At 40.2% G+C, this 20633-nt stretch overlaps 1 protein-coding gene across 1 annotated transcript; it reads right to left on the reverse strand.

Moving 5' to 3' along the window:
• Positions 1 to 977: 977 nt before the first annotated feature.
• On the reverse strand, positions 978 to 14420 carry CCDC174 (coiled-coil domain containing 174). The gene is given in 12 exon segments (XM_050904814.1): positions 978 to 1376; positions 1379 to 2050; positions 3786 to 3920; positions 4976 to 5123; positions 5371 to 5465; positions 5875 to 6011; positions 7450 to 7545; positions 9497 to 9677; positions 10741 to 10799; positions 11699 to 11799; positions 12723 to 12827; positions 14371 to 14420. Coding segments are annotated over 12 exon segments (1965 nt in total). The 5' UTR covers positions 14413 to 14420; the 3' UTR covers positions 978 to 1182.
• Positions 14421 to 20633: the final 6213 nt, after the last annotated feature.

Below are 20633 nucleotides of genomic sequence, written 5' to 3' on the forward strand. Positions count from 1 at the left end.
ACACAGTTTGCCCAGTCACCTTGAACACATTGCTGTTCATCAGGCTTTGCAAAGCAGCCTGAGAGCAGACTGAAGCACACAAGAGTAGCACATTATCTCTGTCTCTCTGGCTAGTTCACTGTTTTGTTCATATGTTCACTATTTTGACAGTATCATTGTCATTTAACTTCAGACAACATATGACATTGCCCATTCTAACCTGCTTTTCTAGGTCTTATCCTTGTATGAGCTTTTAAAATACAAAGGGGGGGTATCTAAATTACCTTCAGAAATAAAAGTGTTCTACATGGTAAATACGTATTATTCTTGTTTACTAAGATTCTGAAACAAAAGCTTGTTTGGTAGAGGTTGGTCTGCTTTTATATATAATGACTGCTATATCACAGTTTTTGGAAAAAAGTTTTAAATAAAATAAAGCCATAAATATAACAGATGATGCAAGAAAAACGCACTTGGAGAATTATGAGCATTTTCTGAACCAGTAAGACAGTAATTTCAGGTGTCAAGACTTCTACTTTAGTGAAGTGTTTATTCTTAGTCTAACCATCATTATTTATTGATTTCTGCAATGCCTCTCTCGACTCTAATTTGCTTCACAGAATTATGAGTTATGTACAGACCTCAGGAACACAGAAGCCATTACAACCATGTGAACTACTCTCCACCACTGTTCACTAGATAATATTCTGCACTTCCCAAAGGCAGATCAAGTAGGTAACAAATTTCCTAAAACCATTCTCTATTTAGCAGCAGAGGGCCTGCCATTTCAATACTGTTTCTACAGATATCACTGAACTTGTAGTACCTCCAAACCAGAAGCTAGCTGGGGAGCGACAGAGTAAAGGAAGAGTTCATCTTTTGAAAGAAAGCCATTAATATACCCCAAAGTTCAGGTGTAAGTGGCAAAGAGTTAAAAGGAAATACATACTAAACTAAATAAGTACTGCCAAAAAAAAAAAAAAAAAAAAAAATCACATAATTTTAATAAAGGGGGCGGGGGGGAAACCCCAACAGGGCAAAAGTGCAGCTGTGATGTAAAATAGCTTGGGTCTCCAGAAGATTTATTTTGATCTACTTACAGAAACTTATTTTTCCCAGATGTGGGAAAATGATATTCTTGCCGAGAAGATAATTCTATTTCAGTTTTTTACATCACGATTCTTCCTTATCTTTTTGCTCAGTTCAAGTCACTTGTCTGTAATAAGACAGCATATCATCTAAACTTTGGTAAAGTGGTGTCTGATTTTGAGTGTCACTGCTGTCAGTCTGCGCTGAAGGCGCCACATCTTGAGCGCTGCAGCCACAGGCCTGCACTGATGGCGGCACACCTTGGGTGCTGCAGCCACAGGCCTGCATTGCTGGCGGCACTTCTTGGTGCTGCAGCCACAGGCCTGCATTGCTGGCGGCACTTCTTGGGCGCTGCAGCCACAGGCCTGCATTGCTGGCGGCACTTCTTGGGCGCCGTAGCCATAAGCGTGCATTGAAAATGGCATATCATGAGTGCTGTAGCCATAAGCGTGCATTGGTGGCAGCACACCTTGAGCGCCGTAGCCATAAGCCTGCATTGGAAATGGCATATCATGAGTGCTATAGCCGTAAGCCTGCATTGATGACAGCACATCTTGAGTGCCATAGCCGTAAGCCTGCATCGACGGCGGCACACCTCGAGCACCATAGCCGTAAGCCTGTGCTGATGGCAGCATATCCTCATCATCGCTGCTGTCATCCTCCGCTGATGATGACACATCTTGAGCATCAACACAGGCCTCTGTTGATGCTGACTCATCTTGAACAGTGTTGTTGTAAGCCTGCACTGATGGTGGCATATCTTCAGTGCTGCTGCCGTTGGCCGGCACTGATGGCATCTGTTGGTTTTGTGCTGTCTCTGTTTCCAGTTTTTCAGAGGAGGTTTCAGGACTGTTCAAATTCTGACTTCTGTAATTATCGTCTTTCTTTTGTCCCATAAAGTAATCAGAAGGTGGCGCAAATTCTGGATCTCGCTCATCTCTGAGTTCTTCCTGTTTCTTCGACCATTGTCCAAACATCAATTCTGTTAGAAACAGGAAAAATGGTAGATTGAATATAGATTTCAGGGTCTGAAGATCAGTCAGAAAGGAGGGAAAACAAATTAGTAAACAGAGAAGATACAGCTGTGAAAAGCTATCTGAAGTTACTTTTCCATCTAGTACTAGATTGCTGGCTAAGCTGACAGTTCACTTTCTTTATAGAGCAGGAACGAAAGCATTGAGCATTAAAGATAACCACCATCCTCTATATAACTCATCCTAGTCACTTTAAGACCCTTTAACAATGTGGTCACTGGTTATGAAAAATAACTAATTAGAGGTGAATCAAAATACAAACCAATCAAAGCATTAAGAGCTTAGTTACTAGAAGAGGGAGATGATGAGATTATCTCTAGTGGGTACAGGCAAAAACCAGTAACTTCATTATTTCAACAGAAGTGGTAGATATTCTAGTTACTATGACAGCTGCTGATTTCTGATTAAAAATAGTTCTGAAGTACTGCAGTGGAATGACAGCTCAAGATCACCACACTTAAAAAGATATCCCCAAAACCTACCCCAAAGATGTCTCCCAAACCTACTCTCTAAAACCAGTAAAATTCTTTTTAGTATTCATTTCTATCAAGACTTCTGTAAGAAATGAAGTAGAAAATTTTGATACAGAAGGGCTACACATTTGTCTGATGTAGCAAAATAGAGCCCCAATCAGAGCAGGACTTCTTCCTTTGCTTTGGTAAAAATATAAAAAAATACGAAATAGTGAGGAGGAAAGCATCTAAGAGAGTGAGGAGTTTTGTTTATCCCTTCTTGTACTAATTTAGATGCTTGTATTACATTTATGTTCAGTGAACCACAGTTATTTTACTTCACATTTTAGAGTAAGCTGTCCTCTACTTTCTGAGTCTAGTATTTGTTGCGTAGTACAGTGCTGCTTGGGTGTCAGTCAGGTACTAGGATTCCTTAGAGGTAGAAAAAAACCCAGGGTCAGGCAGGATAAAGATTTAACAGATAGGACCTACAAGTTTTGGTTTTTAATGGAACCACAAAGCTTCCCCTCACAACGATGTTCATTAACTGAACACAAAGAGACTGTGAAAAGTAAAAAGAAGCTGGAAATATCAGTATTGCACAGGATAGGAATGCTGCTCTTACAGGAGTACAAAAGAAGGTGGGCATTTATGTGCTTTGCCTATTCATTGTTTGCTTTTACTTAGAAGTCAGGCATCAGACTACAAGAATGTGCATGAGCTTAGATTAATGGTGCAAAATGAGTTAATGGGTTTGGGAAGGATCCAGAAGAGAGTCATCACTTGATGTTGTGACAAGGAAGATGCTTCAAGATGGGACATTGGCACTGAAGTGGTCTCTGCTTGCATCACTTTTTAGTATCGTCCTGTACCTGTTTCAGTGTAATACATCTGCCATCACATAGCACAAACTACAGAAATATATCAAGAAAAGATCACACTGAAAGACAGTAAATCTTATGAACTATAAAATCTGTCATTCTGTCAACCTCTCTGGGTCATCCAAAAATGGAATTACTCATATAGAAGAAAAAATTATGGGGACATTATAGCAACTGGCACTAAGGCATGCCTTGTCAATCACTGCACTGGACACTAGACAGTCATCTATACAAAGGGAGAAAGTATTTCATTGCTTCTCAGTCTTACCATACTTTGTCACAAAATAGAAATGAAAGTAGCAGTGTGCACACTGCTTCCAAACAAAGTTTCTGAATCTGCGTTTCCTTACCTTTGCCTTTATCCCACTCTCGGACATAAGGCACACCAGGCTTTGTATCTCTTCTCTCCTGGATGACAACCTCTACCTTTCTGCTTGCTGCAGTAACTCTCGGAGCTTCCGGTTCATCAGTAACACCTTTCAACTCTATGTTACAGAAAGAGAGAGTAGTTTTTGTTAGTAAAGGGATAAAAATCGATATGAACTTCATAGGAGGAATAGGAAGCAAGAGTTATTTGCATTTATAGAGCTCATACTAGTGATCTAATTTCATTCTAATAATGAAATGCATCTGAATGGGGAGGTGATTTTTTTTTTTTTTTTTAATTACTGCATATTAGTTCAGAAAAGATAATGGGTAAGCCAGATAATCAGGAAGCGTATCTACCAAGAGATACTTCATTAGCTTTCTACTTGTATCAAAAAGACTGCTGAAAATCTATTGCCTAATAACCCAAAAAGGAATGTGCTGAGTGTTATACTGAAGCTAGAAAATTAGGTAAAAATAAGAACATTAGCATGTTATCTCCATTTCATTTACTGGAGAAAACAATTTGCATTCTTATTCTTCTGAACAACAGTAACAGTTAGTAGTGGCACTTTAGTGTTCTTCGTTTCCAGAACACTTCACAGTTAATCACTTGCATAGAATTCTGACACACTGAAATATTAGCTACATTTTACAGTAGGAGACAGACAGTACAAGTGACTAGTAGTGTCATAAGGGAGACAGTGCAGAGATGGGATTAAAACTCAAATTCATCATCCTAAAGTCAGCTGTATGTCCAATTTACAGACTGCACTGAAACTGTAGGAGTGTATATTATATGATATCAAAATTAACTTGTTACTACCTTTTATTTTACTTCATCTTAAAAAAAGAAAAAGCCAGTAAAATTTCAGCAGCTCTAACCTCAACCTGCATAATTAACCCACGTAATTCCTGCTGTCAGGTGTGAATCAAAAAAAGCCTACAATCTACATATCACATTTCTACCTGCATTATTAAGCTATTTCTGGCATGATTTTATATCTACACAGTTATGTGAACTCTCACTATCTTAAGTTATACTAATTGTATATATAGAATACATATTACCAATATATTGAATGTCCAAACTTAAATCAATTAGAGTATGCCCGTCCATCAATCAAGTACAAGATGAAATAGCAAGTATTTAACTTCAAAAGGCAGATCATACCTCCCTTCTCCAATTTTTCTGCCTCTTCCTCCAATCCAGCTTCCCTTAACTTCTTAATCTTCCGTGCTCGAAGTTTAGACAGCCTTGCATCTAGAGCTGCCTTCCTTTTTTCTTTTAACTGCTCACGTTTAGTTCTCTGATCAAGTGTCTTAACAGCAAAGAAAAACATGAATTAATCTTCCTTTGTTATTATAATCAGCTACATAACCTCCTTCACGAAACAATGAAAAGCAATCCTTATCAAGTACCATGTTTCACCAGGGAAAAAGAGGCCCAATTTTTTCTGGAGTCAGCTGCAGGCATCACCTAGTATAAGACTTACACAACAAATCAAAAGACAGTGACCACTGGAACTAGGATGCCCTCACACCCCAATTTGCTCTTTAAACTCATACCTGCTCTCTTAGCATATCCAGTGTTGCCCGTTGTTTATTCCTAAGTTCTTTGTCACGAGAAAAGGCAAAGTAACCAACACCAAGCTGTCTGGCCTCTGAAAAGAAGAAAATCAATACATTTAAGTTATGCTCAGTTTATAATTGACAGTAACTACAAGCACCATGCACCCTGCTTTCAGGCACAGAATTACTCCCAACAACATACACCAGATGAGTTTCAGATGGCTAAAAAGGGCTTGTTTTAGATGATGCATGAACTGAAGCTTCCTGAAGGAGAACACAGGAAGAGGTAATGAAATTTGAAAAATATGTTTCAGAAAAATACAATTTGAGGAAAAATAAATCTAGATTTACGTACTGGTAATTTGAATGGTTATTACACATGTGGCTTAACACATACCTACACTTTGCCACATAAGCACAAGAAGTAACTTTCCCTTGCTTCCTCTAAAACTAATCTCTTTGGTGATATAAAGATAAGTGATATAAAGTATGGAAGTATACCATTTTCTCGAATATCCTCATAATGTATGGGTCCCATGGGTTTTCTGAGGGCTTCTTCTTCTTCTTTTTCCCACTGCTGCCTCTGAAGTTCTCTTCTCATGTCTTCAGATAACAGAGTATTCCCATCAGGACCTTGTCTAATTAAAAAAAAAAAAAGAAAAAAAGTTAGGGATTACACAGCAGAACTTATCAGTTTTACAGTATCAAACCGTGAAAGTATGATTGGGTCTGATCCACTACCGCAGTTTTTACAAAACATAGATCATTGTAGGCACCATTTAGTGATGCAACATTGATTGCTATGGTACACGGTGAAGACAGAAATACTGAAACAAGGTACTAGTAGAACACGTTATTAAAATAAGACAAACAAAATCATATCCTTTCTCAGAAGCTTTATGAAATCACTATCAAATCACAGAATGGGAGATGAAATAATCACTTTTATTGGCATTTGTTGGGATTCTAGCAACCACATATAGAAACATTTCTGATTTAACGTAAGAAAATGAAAGGTATTTGAAAGAACAAAAAGCTAGCGATTAATTTACCCTAGAAGTCCATGTCAAATATTAATACCCAATATGGGAAATATTTTTGTTTTCCCAAGAGAAGCAGCAGGATCTTTTTCTTTTATTGTCTAGCTAAAGCTGTTTTTGCTGACCGACTGTCATCCATATCAATGCAGAGACTGCAGTTTCAAAGCACTCATATTCTCCAGCTTATGTTTAAAATATAGAGAACACACTACTGAGTTGTTAGTGTGAAAGAATTTTCACTTCAGCAACAGTAAGGGCTCAGTTGAGGTGCCTTTATTGAGAATTGAAAACAATTCTCAGTGCTGCCATAATAATTGTACCAGAAGAGCTGTTAAACAGCTGTTTAACAGAAGAGCAAAAACAAACGGAGATCTAACAAATTCACTTTGACTGTCACGATGAATTTGGAATTGCTAAAAGACTATCATCAGTTTCCAGGTTAAACAGAACCAGGAATCACTTCTCTGGCATTTTCTGGAAGGTATAATAAAATATAATTTCTATACAAGGACCACAGTTTTAAAAGATGCATCAAATATCTGAGAGATTGCTAAGTCAATTTTTTAGAACTTTTCTCTGCAAACTGTGCTCCATAAGCGACGTTTTAGATTTAGTCAGTGTTTACATCAAAAAGTGTCCCTTAGTAGTTTATTAAAAATTTCATTTGGGCTTTTATTTGATATCCATGGTCTCCATTCTGTTGCAATTTAAAACCAATACACCAGCCATGTATTTCAAATGGTCAGCTGCCAAGGTGAAATAAAATAGAAGCCTTGGAATACTATCTGAATTTAAAATAGAAAGTTTTGATAAAATCACAGTCATGCACAATTGCTCTGTAGCCACTCTGTCTATTTTGTAAGGCACAATGTTGTAACCAGCAGAAGTTTGTCTAAAGTAAATCTACAGAAAGCAGCAGCTTCAACAATTCTGGACTGAGAATGGGGTAAACAAAGCACAGCCTCTCTTCCTTCTCATTAAAAATATATATGTTAAATACTGCAAGGAACATGCACTTCCATTAGAGAAACCACACCTTTTCCCTTGAAGTTCCTGATCCATTTTAAGTAGACTTGGCAAATCCTTCTTCATACAACGTCTAGATCGGCCCAAGAAGTCCACATAATCAACCCTGTAATGAAAGCAAAGGAAATTTGATGCAGAACTTCTATTTGCAGATTTACAGAACTCTTAACCAGAAGATAGAAGCAGTGACACTTTCCAAAGAGTATTCATCACCTCTCAGTCTCTCCGTGTGTGACAGTTTCTTCTACCTTTCAATTAACAGACTCACAGGTTAAGAGGATACATTCTGAACGGGGCATGTGACAGTTTTATCACCGACATTTGCTCAATCTCCCTTTGAGCCGGTTGTTTGCCTTGACAATAAGATGGTGTAAAAAAATGTTCAAAAGTTACATTGTCATGTAGTTTTCACATCAAAATAAAACTGAGCCTAGTACTTGTTTCTCATGGTGAAAATAATGATGTGGCATTGACTTCTTGCAGATATGAAATTGCTACAATATATTTCAATTATCAGTCTAAAGCTCATTTAGAATAGGCTGATAGCATTCATTCAACTGGCATAACAAAGGCTTACTAAAATGCAAGCCAAATGTTCCTTTGAAGCACGTATTGTGCTTCTTATTCAACTCTTTATAGTACTGAACACTTAATTTACAGTTGTCGAAAAAGCTGTTAAGAGCTATATTTATTGTCCTGTAACGCTAGAAAGTTCTTTAGCATCAGGCTGCCTCAATTATCCCATTCTAAAGAACTTTACATCTGAAAAAGTATGACTGGCAATCTAGTTCCCAAAACCCAAACTTTTAAAGATCTGTGCTATTAGTAAGTTAAGTCTTTTACATAATTTCTAAGGATACTACAGTTTAGTACATACTCAGTGCCCTTTGGTTTTTATTATAATGTAACATCAGTAGAAAAAAAAAGTCTGTATTCTCTATAGTAAAGACATAACTATGGCTGCAGAATAATTAGCATTAATTATGCTAGCACCCAAATATCCTCATTAGGATATGGCCTCACTGAGATGACAATATATTAATAATAATATATGTCACTGAAGTGAGATGTAGGCAATGACAGAAAAGCACCATGTGAACGGTAAAATGTATCAGTTTAAATTTCTGATACTTTACGGTGATGAGAGCACAAAGTAGTTTGAGCCCATTGCTGGGTCATTGATCGTTTCATCTTGAATTTCAGTAAGATGCTGGTAATGGGTATATCTGCCTTTCCAACCTAGCAGTCTTCTGGTACGTTGCTGGATTCACTCTCCCAGTTTATTCTGAAACATTACATTGCAAATCTTATCTTGGCCTAATAAACTGGAGAACGGGGGTGCTCTTTTTCTATTGGTTACTGCTGTTTTAAACTGATTACCAGAAGTAAAATCCCTGTTCCACAAGCATTTTAAACAAATGGGCAAGCAAAATGTTTAGTCAGACTGGTTTCATAATTATTCCTAATGTCTTGGATGAAAAACTAGTAGCTACTTGGAATGTCACAGAAAATTGTCACAGACTATTTGCCGTGCTGCAGTTAAACAGTGGAAGAAGTGCTGGAAAATTCTGTTCTTTTTCCAGTCAGAGTTTCTCTCCTTTAAGAGGAGGTCACACAACAAAAAACAACTCCTCATTTTGTAAGCACAGGCAATTAGAGAAGGGAAGGTGGATACAATAAAAACCCCAAGTTTTGCTGAAGTACATTTCAATTCAAAACATCAAAGCATAAAATTGTGTCAATACTGTGATCAGAACTCCCATAAACTATGCAAGAAAATAAGAGAGGATATTACGATGTCTCGCTTATAGTACATTTCCCTGATTGATATTTCTTAAAATCTATTGCAGTGTTACCTACATGGAAAGGAAAGTAATACGAATGACTGTCTTTTAATGAGACACGAAACGAAAGAATGTTACCACCTCTTCTCAATGTGTAGTATTAGGCAAAAAAAAGAAGGTGCCACTCCACATACTCTGGAGAATAAAATTATTTTCTCATGCAATTGTCAAGAAACAGACTAGTCGGGACAGCTTAGCCCAATCAGTACCAACCATTCTTCGTCTGGGTCCTCGGGTGGTGGTATTTCCATTTCAGGTTGAGTTTCCTCATCATCTGTCTCTTTTTCTAAAGTCTTTCTAGCAGCTTCGCTCTGATACAGTTCCTGCACTTCGTGCTGTTTGTCTATGATCTTCTGAGTGAAATCCACTAGGTACAAATCCTCAGTTTCTTCATCTAAGACAGAAAATCGATTCTTAGAGAACAGCCATGAAAAGGACAGAACTGAGCACAAAATCAATACAAAATAGCCACAATCAGCTTTTCAGCTGCCAGCAATGCCCTTGACCACACTATTGGGGAATACTTAAATCTCTTTCAGTGCCAAACAAACTTAGAGCTATAAATTGGCTCTACAGTGATAACCTCTATTTCTGAATAGAGGTTTTAGGGTATTTTAAAGCAATTAATCGTTTGTGTACAATACAGAAAAGGTTGCAGTCTTTGCACTAAAATATTCTCTGCTCATTAACTATTTCAGAACTATAGGGTTTGTTATGTAACAGTTCAAATACTTTTTTGATGCTTAACATTTGGTGTATTGGCAGTAGTTAAGCAGTCACTAGAGTACCTTTTAGAAAAGTAGAGAAAAGTGGTGGGGTCATGCGGACAAAGATGGACACTAGTAAAGAAAACATTAGAGATTAATCCAAGGAGATTTGGATTCTATTTTAATAATTACTTCTTGCAAGGGACTGAATGAGTGAGAGAAGAAGGGACAGCTTAGAACTCTCTAACCCTATTAGCTGCATAACTGGCATTCACATATGGACCAGCCAGACACCCCTCCTGCTCTCTTCTCTTCATAAAGGTCCAAGAATTAGAATGCAGGACAGAACATCAGCAATGCAATCCAAAGACTGCATAATGGAGAATAAATTAATTCTGTTTTTCTAAGATTCTGTATTGAAAAACCAGAATATATTCCACCCACTTAATGAATGAGTGAGTGAAACAAGCCAATAGTGCTTTACTAGGACAGGCTGTCCTTCAAAAAGGAATTTTATTTTCTCTAGTACCTATATTTTTCTCCCTTTCAAAGCAGAATAACCCATGTCAATCACTTTGTATAATAACTCAAAAAAAAATTTCCCATGTAAGAAGACAAGCAGTGAATTCATAGTGTAGCTGCTGTAAATCCCCAGTTAGTCAGAAACACCAACTTTCAGGGTGAACTTTACAAACAAATTAAAAAAAAAAAAAAATAAAAAAAATACTCATTTAGACTGGTTTTGTTCACCTGGAAAGTCGCCTTTTGTCATTTTCTCATACAGCTTTGCTTTCTCTTCTAGTTTCTTCCTGAAAAAAAGAAAATTAATATTGCAATCCCATCAATTCCAAACGCAGTTCAAAATGACCAATGTAGCCTTAGACAAATGGAACAGGAAAGTACCAGGAGTGCTTGAAATGCTTACCAGAAGCTGACTTATGCCTGGTTTTTATTTTGAACCTTAACTGACATTGCTGAAGATACCCAGTTCCAGAGTTTATACTGAAAATAATTTCAGTGACGTTACAGAATTAATCTTAAGCGTAATTCGTCAAGTAGGCAGGAACACAACATAACAAGTATTCCAGCTCTATCTAACTACTACGGTCTGTCAGATAAATACTGGAAGCTAGACCACTATTTGCAGGTATGAGATACTGAAATACTGTCTTACAGAAGAAAAAAATAAAGAGATAACATGGAGTTACACTTAATCTTAGAAACTGAAGATAAAACCTTAGCTAATTTCTGGAATGGTACAAGACAATTTTGAAGAGCAAGGAACTGCTTACAGGAAAAACAGCAAACATTTTCAACATATATCTTATTGTACAACTAACCCATTTAGAAGATGAGGTAAATCTTGCAAAAAAGTGAGCCATTTTCTGTCAAGTCCAAGAAACACTCTGCTATAGAATTCTGATGTATCGCTGCCCTGGCTTTTAATTCTAAAGATGACTTTCAAAAATCAGTAATCTGACCTATTTAGACAGCTATGATAATGTGAGGGCAGGTATCCCTAGAGCATGAGACTGCTGGGACGCAGTTTGTACAGTACTGGTAAAGAGCATGGAATTGATGCTGGTCTTACTGGTTGGTCTAATGAGAACTGCTGGTCCAAAATGTGCATAACTTGCTTTATGTGCTTTCTAAACACTGAAAAACAAGTTCTACGAAGCATTCCTTTCTGACTGAGCTCAAGAGTTACCTTGATTTATCTAATATATCCTCCTCTTCTGTCTTCTGCTCAACATCTTTCTCGGCTCGATTTGCAACTCCTGTGTTTTGTTTGTTCCAGATGCTTGGTTTCTGTGGAGTACAATTTTATAACAACAAATAAAGAAATAAATAAAAATATTGAAATGGTAACGATTAAAAATTTTTTCAACTCCATAATGCAAACTTTGCAAATCAATCATGAAAGACTTTGTAAATAACATCTTAAGCATGTTTGACTTGAGACTATACCTACTGTGCTGTGGGATGCAGCAGGTATGTCCTAAAATTACACAGATTGCAGTATGATATAATAGTTAAGGACAGGCTGAGAAGTGAAAAAAAAAAAAAAGGCACTCAGAAATCAGACAAAGTCTATTCTGGCAAAGACGTTAAGGTTAAAAAAATTAATAACAACAATCTTGCTCATTACTAAAGTAATAACAAAGCCATGAATTGTTTCTTTTACCTTCATTTTGGATATGAAATACAATCAGTTTGCCTGTTGACAGCATAACACTGTAAATGCTGCATGTTCTTCAAATATGGCAGCAATACTATATTCTACTACTAGAAAGCTACAGAATGAATAAAAAACAATGTGCACTAAAGAGTAAAACATGACAGATAATTGTGTATTCATTATTATATACCGCGTTACAGAGGAACAGATAGCAGAGCATTTATCCAGAAGAGTGTCTCATCCTCCATTCTTCAGAGAAGCATACAAAATCTTGGAGAAAAAAAGAAACATCTTTTCCTATAGTTACAAAAGCTGTGGCTCCCTGGGGAACGAAGATTAAGTGGTGATTTAGACGGGCATAAGCATGAGATAAGTTTTCTGCTGTGCACAAGAATCCCACCTGGAAATGAAATTTAAAGAACATCCTCATCATGTAGATTTTATATTTGAATAGTAACGTAGCTCTGAGTATTTATTTATTTAGATTTGAATATGAACTTCCTTACTTTAAGGAGAAAGAATGACAAAAACAACAATGGAAAAATATTTCTACCTTATTAGAAGTTTTGGGCTTTGCAAAGATGCCAGCATCTTTCAATAGCTTTTCTTTCTTGAATTCTTCTTGCTTTCGGAAGAGTTCTGCTTTAAGATCTACCAGCTACAACAGCAGCAAAATAACCAAATAAATGAACAAGACATATCACATGCATATACATCAGTTACTGTAATAAAGTAATAACTGTATTTCTAGTAAAACAACCTGGCATTTACAGTTACATGAGCATTTGATTGCATTTTTACGTGGAACTTTGAAGCACTGATCCAATCACAAAGATCACTCTTAAGTTTACAGCAAACAATATACAAAAACCACAGAATGCAAGTTATGATTAGGGATTTAAGAAAACCCAAAAGATATTCTTGATCCTTTGATACATAATAGGAATAAGAGAGACATAATTCCATACAGATTTTAGCAGCCTCCTGATGGCAAACAAACAGACAAGGACTAATGAAATAACACTACTGTATTTGAAAAGGAAATGTCTAACCATTAAATAATGAATAAAACCCTGTCTCAGAAAAGAATTGGTAAAGGTTGCTTTCATAAAATACATATACTTTTCCACTGTTTTATATACTGTTGATACAGGTTTAGATTTTCTTTCTTCTTGGTTTTTCTTAATAAATATATAAGTAGCATTGCCAGCTATGACCAAAGCCCATCTCATCTTTTATTAGGAAACATCACCAGCACGGGTATTGTCTTGAAATTACATTAAAAAAACCTAGTCTGGAAGAGGATATTGTGCCACTTTCCGTGCAAGTCCTACAAAAGACAAATTGCACGGATGTACCTTAAATCAGGAAAGTGGAAGACTTTGGTATTAATATTTGTCCCAAACACTAAAGCATTTGCTTTTCAGGTCCCTGTAACAATGATGCACAGTGTTGTAAATTAACCCTTTCCCCCCACTGCTTAGAAGTGATCATCCAAAAATTCAATGTGAAATATTTCATATGCAACAACCCACCGTTTACATTAACTGTTTATTTGGAAAAACGAAGTGTTTGGCAGCAGTCTCTTGCTAACAGACTACTGGAGAGCAGGGAGGAACAGCACCTCGCCATCCCTAAGGGACGGAGGTTAATTTGCCGAGACACGGACCTCCTGTCGCTCAGAAAAAAATCAGGAAATAAGCTCACGTTTCCCTCTCATGTCCTAATTTTGTCATTACATCAGGAACGGGGGCAAATTCCGTCCTGACACGCAGATTAAAAGCGCAGTGCGTGCCCTTGGTCAGGAAGGCGAAGGGGCTAAACCCGCCACCCCCCCGAACACCGCACAAAACCGACACGTGACTTCAGACCGCGTGACGCACGGCGTTACAACACGACCCCTTAAATCAGCATTTGCTTTAATGAGCGTGCATTTCAGCGGGTCGAGGTTAAGGCGAGGGGACAGAAAACACACCCCCGCTGTACCGTGTTCCCTGGAAGCGGCTGGCACCACCGCGCCCCCAGGCCCGAGCCGCACGGCCTGCGCCGGCCGGGCCCGCCCGCGGGAGCCCCGCGGCTGCGGGTAACAGGGCACGCCTGGCCGCCCTCACACCCTTATAAGCCGTGCGACAGGCCTTCCTGGGGAGGCGAAGGGGTTTCCTTTAGCTTCTTCCCGGCCGCGGCCAGGCTCGCCCACTCACCGAGGAGGCGGCCACGTCCAGCGGCTTCTTCCTCCGGTCCATGGCGCCCTCCGCTCCTCCGGCAACCGCCTCAGCCGGCCGACCCTACCTTCCCCGCTTTGCGGCCTTACCGTAAAGCGCAGCGAAAGCCGGGCGCTATTGCGACAGCGCTGACAAGGACAGGCGGGCGCTTCCCCGCCGCCATGTTGGGGAGGTCAGGGGGAGGGTGGGCGGATAAGGGCGGGGCGCCGGGCTCCGCAGCGCCGCGCGGGGCCGCTGGGGGGCGCTGTGCGCGCGTGGCTCGGGGCCGCGGTGCGGAGGTGCGCGGCCCCGGCGGTCCCGTCGCCCCCGTTCGTCCCGGGCTCGGTCAGCCTGGAGCGGGCTGCGTGCCGCGATGACAGGCCCTTCCTGCCTCAGAGCCTCTCGCCGTGACCGCAGGGCAGGCTGCGGGCGAGCCTTGCTCAGCCTGGCGTGGCTCGGTGGCGGCTGAAGCGCTCCCAGCCTGTGGCTTCCCTGGCTGCGCCCCAGCTCTGCGTGAAAATGAGGGTTCCGGGCAGGCGGGGGCCAAATTCTGCGGGTCCCCGATTGGAAATGGCCGTGTGTGGCTTGGGGGCTGGGGCTGCTGCCGCCGGTGAGAGCGGTGTGGGGTGCTCTGGGGCTGCTGGGCCACCGTGGCCAGAAATGAAATGGGGCTTGGTAGGAATGGAGGCCAGCCCGGAGCTGGGTTTGGAGCTAAATGAGGAAGTATGTGGTTGAAATTTGGTATCAACAGCAAAAAAAAAAAAATGTGTGTCCTGGCTTTGTTGATACAGGAGTGCTAGGGAGACGAGAGCTGAAATGCTGCCTGGAGCTGGACACAGCCATGCCCTTCAACACCAGGCTGGGTTTAGTCCTGTGACCATCGCCCTCCGGGCTGCCTTGTTTAAGCTGTGTGCTTGGGATGAAGTGCTGTGGCTGTCCTGCTGTCCTTGGCCCTCTGCCTGCAGAGATCTGTGCTGAGGGAGGTGGGAGTTAATGAGCCGCAGCTTTGCAGGACTGGTGAGCATGGTCCATAATACCCAAATACAAACCCACCTATGCGTGCTGGAGCCAGCTCTGTAACCTCAGAGGTGAGCACGGGTGGCTCTTGGGTAGCAAGGTTCAGTGTTTTACTTCTACTGGGTAGCTCATTGCATCCTTTATCATCCCCATGAAGAAAAAGGACTGTCTGATAGGTTGTAATTCAAAGTGATTCTGAAGATCATAATTATCTGGAGTTACACGAGGAAGCTGCCTTTCACTTGTCTTTATTAAAGTGAAAAAATATAAGGTGCTCTGATGTTGTTGCTTGGCAATGTGACAGCTGATAGAAGCGTCAGATACAGTTCTTTTGATTTTTGAAATGTATTGCTTTTGTGTTTGGGAAGCTGGGTCAGGCCCATATTTAAATAGTTTATGGACACAGAATTGCAAAGCTGACAGAGATACTCAGTTGCTAAGTATGCTACACTTGTATTCCAGGGTGTGTGAAGTGTGCAATTCAGAAAGTGCAATTTGTGGCCCTAGTGAGCAGTCTTGCTTTCGGCTTTTTAAAAGGAGAAGGGAAAATGGTGGGAGACAACAGATACAGAAAAGTGCAGGTCGTATTAGAGCCATAAGGTTTACTATTTTAATCTGCAATGGAAGAAGAGAAATGAGCATTACTGAAAAATAGGACAAAGGAATGAAAACATCTGCGCTGTTCTAATTAAATCTCCCTTCAACAAATCATGCGTTGTTGCCTGTTCAAACCTCACCTAGCAACAACACCGAGAAGAAAAACCAGCCCAAACCCGGCCCAGGGTTGGTTCTGACTAATTCCCACCTTTTATTTGGAGGCAGTGTCTGCGTGAGGGCACACTTCCCCCCTGAAGTGCATTAATTCTTCTCCACATTGCTCACATTCTACATTACAGCGATAGGACTCGCTTGCTCAACCATCAGGGTTTCCAGTGCTGTAGGTGTTGAGCACTTTCAGGAGCTCAGGAGTATTTTTATCTTGAGATTCTCATAACATGAAGTGTTCCTGAAGAGCTGATAGTCAGACTTGGTTCTGTATACCTCCTTGTAACTGCAGGTGCAAAAACACGTCAAGAAATCTTGGTCTCTTGAAAACTTGGCCTGTAAAATATAACAGTGTCCTGGTTTCGTCTGGGATAGAGTTAATTCTCTTTTTTTTTGTTATATTCCTTTTCATTACTATTATTATTATATTTTTATTATTATTAGTTAGTATTATATTTTATTTTACTTTAGTTATTAAACTGTTCTTATCTCAACCCATGAGTTTTTCTTTTTTTCCCGATCCTCCTCCCCATCCCGCTGGGAGGGGGAAGGGGTGAGTGGCTGCGCGGTGCTTAGTTGCTGGCTGGGGTTGAACCACAACGAATGGCCACTGCCTGAGCTTAACGTCTGAGGCTCTGGGATAGAAACACTACATGACCAGTTTTAGAAATGTAAAACTAGATAGCTGTATGGGCACTTCAATGCTTCTTTATATTTTCTCACTGAAATGTAAAATGATACAAACGCTGAGTCTATTCAGGCTACTACTTTGGAAGCTGCTTTTTTTACCTGTCAGTCATCTCTCCTCTTCACATGCCTGAAACCAGACCTTTGCTTGCAGGATTCCTTATTCCTTGGCACTGCCTAAGCCCCGTAAGGCTGTCTGTAGCTCCTTACTGCATTCTGTCCTTGCTGCGTTTTTCCCCTATGACCTGCCCATATCTCTTAGCAAACTGCTTGTCACACCATCCTGATTTCAATTCCTAGCAGCACTTTTCTTCTTTACAACTGAACTGACCCTCTCTTGTAACGTTAGAAGCACATTCTTCTTTACCACATCTACAAACCCATTTCTTTGATTTGCTCTCTCCTTCCTGCACTCTCTGGTTTTGTAATTACCTGTCCAAACCATGCTGGAGCCGTGCTCTTTCTGTTTTGGCTGTTGCATAAAATGGCTCGGTATCATCTCAGCAGCCCTCTATGTACCAGATGTTACTTAGATAGTCTTAGGGGATATGTGAAGATAGAAAGAGGCCCTGGAGGTGTCAGCATCTCTCTTAAAATGTTCCTTTCTGGTTGAGGGTGAGATGCATGACCAGGGTTGTAAGGAAAAGCTGTGCTACTGAGTGGTTACATGACAGGATGCGGAAAAAAGAATTAATCTTAGAAATTGCAAGCTAGCTCTTGTTGTTGCTGTGAGCGAGGATCGCAGAGCTGGCACTTCTGTGCTTGCGAGAAACAGTAGATTCTTTTGTGGGTAGCAAATGTCTGGCCAGACATGCCTGAATTGGGAATGAGTCAATCAGTGTCACTGATGCTGTATGTAACTGATGGGCTCGTGCTATGAGGTAACCTTTAGCTTGCATTCTCTCTCAGTTAACATCAGCAGGACCAGCAGGCAGTGATAAAAGCAGACCCGGACAGAGGGGAGCACCACGGTCACCGGAGCCGCGGGGTTGCTCTGCGTGCTGTCGTGCTCCCCTAGGTGTGGGATTCGGCACTCGAGCGTGCATCCAGACAGATGGCTTTCGGAGCACTTTGTAAACGTTGGTTCACTAGTCTTGTATTTACAGTCTAAGAACTGACAAGCTTTCACACTTATGGTTCCCTCAAAAAGGCTCCATGTCGACTTTAACCTGTGGAAGGCTGTTCTGCACAATTTTTTTTTAATCCAGCCCACAGGCATTCATAAAATGCCAGCGAGGGAGGGGGAGCTGGAATAAGAACACTTCCAAGTTGTGAAGCAAAATCAGCTTAACTTAAAGAATGAGGTGAGAAAGGGGAGGAATCTGTCTCTCTGTGTATAGTACAGACTCAGTGTGGCTGTGCTATGCTTATTTCTTATCGGGAATCTGTGAAAGCTGTATAAAGTACCGTGTCTGATCTCAGACTGCTGATAGCCCTGAATTCCTGGGGAATAATTGATTCAGCACTTCTCATTAGTATGCTGTTCATTTTAGCATAAGGCCTAATTGTGTTTACTTCCACAAAGCTGCATCAACACAAAAAGCTTGTTTATTATTTTGAGGAAGATGGAGGATCGCAGTGGATTGTTCTAAGGGGATTTTGTATGAAACGGTGGCGTTTCAGCATCTTGTAAGGTTGGTGAGAGATGCTGCACAAACTTGAAATTAATCAGTTGCAAAGCTTTGGTGTGGACTTCTCCTACACCCCCCTACCAAAACCAGACTTACAGGAGCCCAAAACCAAATTATACTGATGTTTGGGGGATTTGCTGTTCTGAGACTGATTCTTTTATCACAGACACTAAGGTTTCATCCTACCTGAAGGCTTTGATGTTCTATCTTACTTTCTACATCTTGGCTTTAAGATGAAATAAAACTGTGGGCAAATAACAGCTGGACATTTTGTGAGATAAGCCTTAGTGCTAGGGCACTGTGTCCTCACACACTTTCATAGCCACTCGACATAAGACAACTTATCCATGTTTCCCTGAGGGATGGAGAAATTCCTTCTGGTTTTCTTTTTTCTTTTTTCAGGCTCCTAATCTCAGAAGTTATCATATGAAAGAATTTGTGCTATGTCAACAAATATCTTTTTTTAAAACAAAGCAAGAATTTTTTTTGCTTTGCATAGTTTGCATATTCTTGGTTGGCTAGAATATTAGTTTGTTGAATTTGTGTGTCTTAGTGTGTGCGAGGCCACAAACGAGTGTGGCACAATCAAAACTGTTTGCAAACTAATTCTTGTAACATGAGAGATTCAGAAGTGTTTCTTTCCTTTGTAGCAAAGATTACATCTCTTCCCAAGATAAAGTCCCAGCACATCTCTTTTACTTACTTCTCTATATTTTCCTAAAGGCATCTGAAGCATACCCTAGGTTTTTGTATTTTAGCATTGCATTTTCAGAAGCATTGAATTGCTGCAGTGAAACAAAAAACCAAAACCCCTTTGTTAAAAAGTCTAGATGGACACTATGGATAATTTTTTTGCAGGAAGACTAAAAGTTAAAATCATTTGGGTATGTAACTAGCAGGTGTGCAGGTTAGGAGAAAAATTGTAATTCTTTGATAAATGTTTGAGGTTTTTTGTGTGATCCTAGGCAGAAAGTCAAAACCAGAAGTGGTGCATAATAATTGTGTTTAACTTCTTTCTGGCACACATGTGGCGCTCTGGTTTTTTGCCTCTTGGGTCACAAGCTGCAATGCCAGGCTCCTTTTGTGCTAGCTTATTTTTGCCTGCAAACTACGAAACGGGCACAGAAGACAAATCTGATGGTGACTTAATGCTAAATTGAAATGAGATCTAAAGTAGCGTTGTCCTGTTCTATGAGAACCTGTATTTTATGTACAGTTTTATAATGCACTTGAAATTGTGTCTTGTGTCAAGAATATTGTCCTCTCTTCTCTCTTTGTACGTGTTATGAGAGAAGGAGTGCTGTTATGTGCTACTTGTGTAGAAATTGTAATTCCTCTCAAATACAGCTAAAAAGTAGGCATTCCCTGAAAGCATCCAACACCTTAGATCAGAAATAGGCTTAATGCCATCTTACAGCAGAATCTGTAGGAGGGACATAATTATTGCAACTGGAATTAGCTTAGAAAACTGTTATTGATAGCCATGATTTTTTTAGTATGCATTTTAGCAAGCCTTGATGAAAATAGGCATAATGACCCTTCCGCCTTTGGGGAGCAAGTGTGCATGTTCCTAAGTCAGACAAGCTTAAGAAAAAATTGAATACCAGTTCAAAAGATGAATAGGTTTCTCACTAATTTCCTGTACTAAGAGATATAAATACATACACTTTCTAAACTGGAGATGTAAGAAGCAAGCAAGTTCCAAAGAAAACTGGCTTATCAATTACATTGGGAGGGGTGGCTGTGGATATTTTCATCTTCTGAACGGGAACCCTAAGCTATTGGACTACGTTGTGTTGTGAATGTATTGCTGTCTGTGGTTTCTGTGCGGCTGGCATAAAAGACAACCATGCCCTTTAAGGAATTGCTCAGCTCCTTGAGATTTACCCATTCATCTGTCCACCCTTCTCTCACCATCTGTTTCTTTCACTGTGGACACGTGAAGTTGCTCCGTCCCTGCAGCAAAATGCAGCCTGGATGGTTCACCATCAGGCTTTCGCATGAAGCAGAGTTTTCCTGTCTTTGCAAGCACAGATGGACTTGCGTCTCCATCAAGGTGTAGCCCTATAAAGAAGCTGGGTTTTGTATTCCAGCCGCACATCTGCAAGCTCCTTCAAGACACTACAGACTTGTATTTCTTTCTCTCTAGGTCTGGGATGCCGG

Source organism: Gymnogyps californianus, chromosome 13 (assembly GCF_018139145.2).
Source record: "Gymnogyps californianus isolate 813 chromosome 13, ASM1813914v2, whole genome shotgun sequence".
In the NCBI taxonomy this organism is placed as follows: Eukaryota; Metazoa; Chordata; class Aves; order Accipitriformes; family Cathartidae; genus Gymnogyps; species Gymnogyps californianus.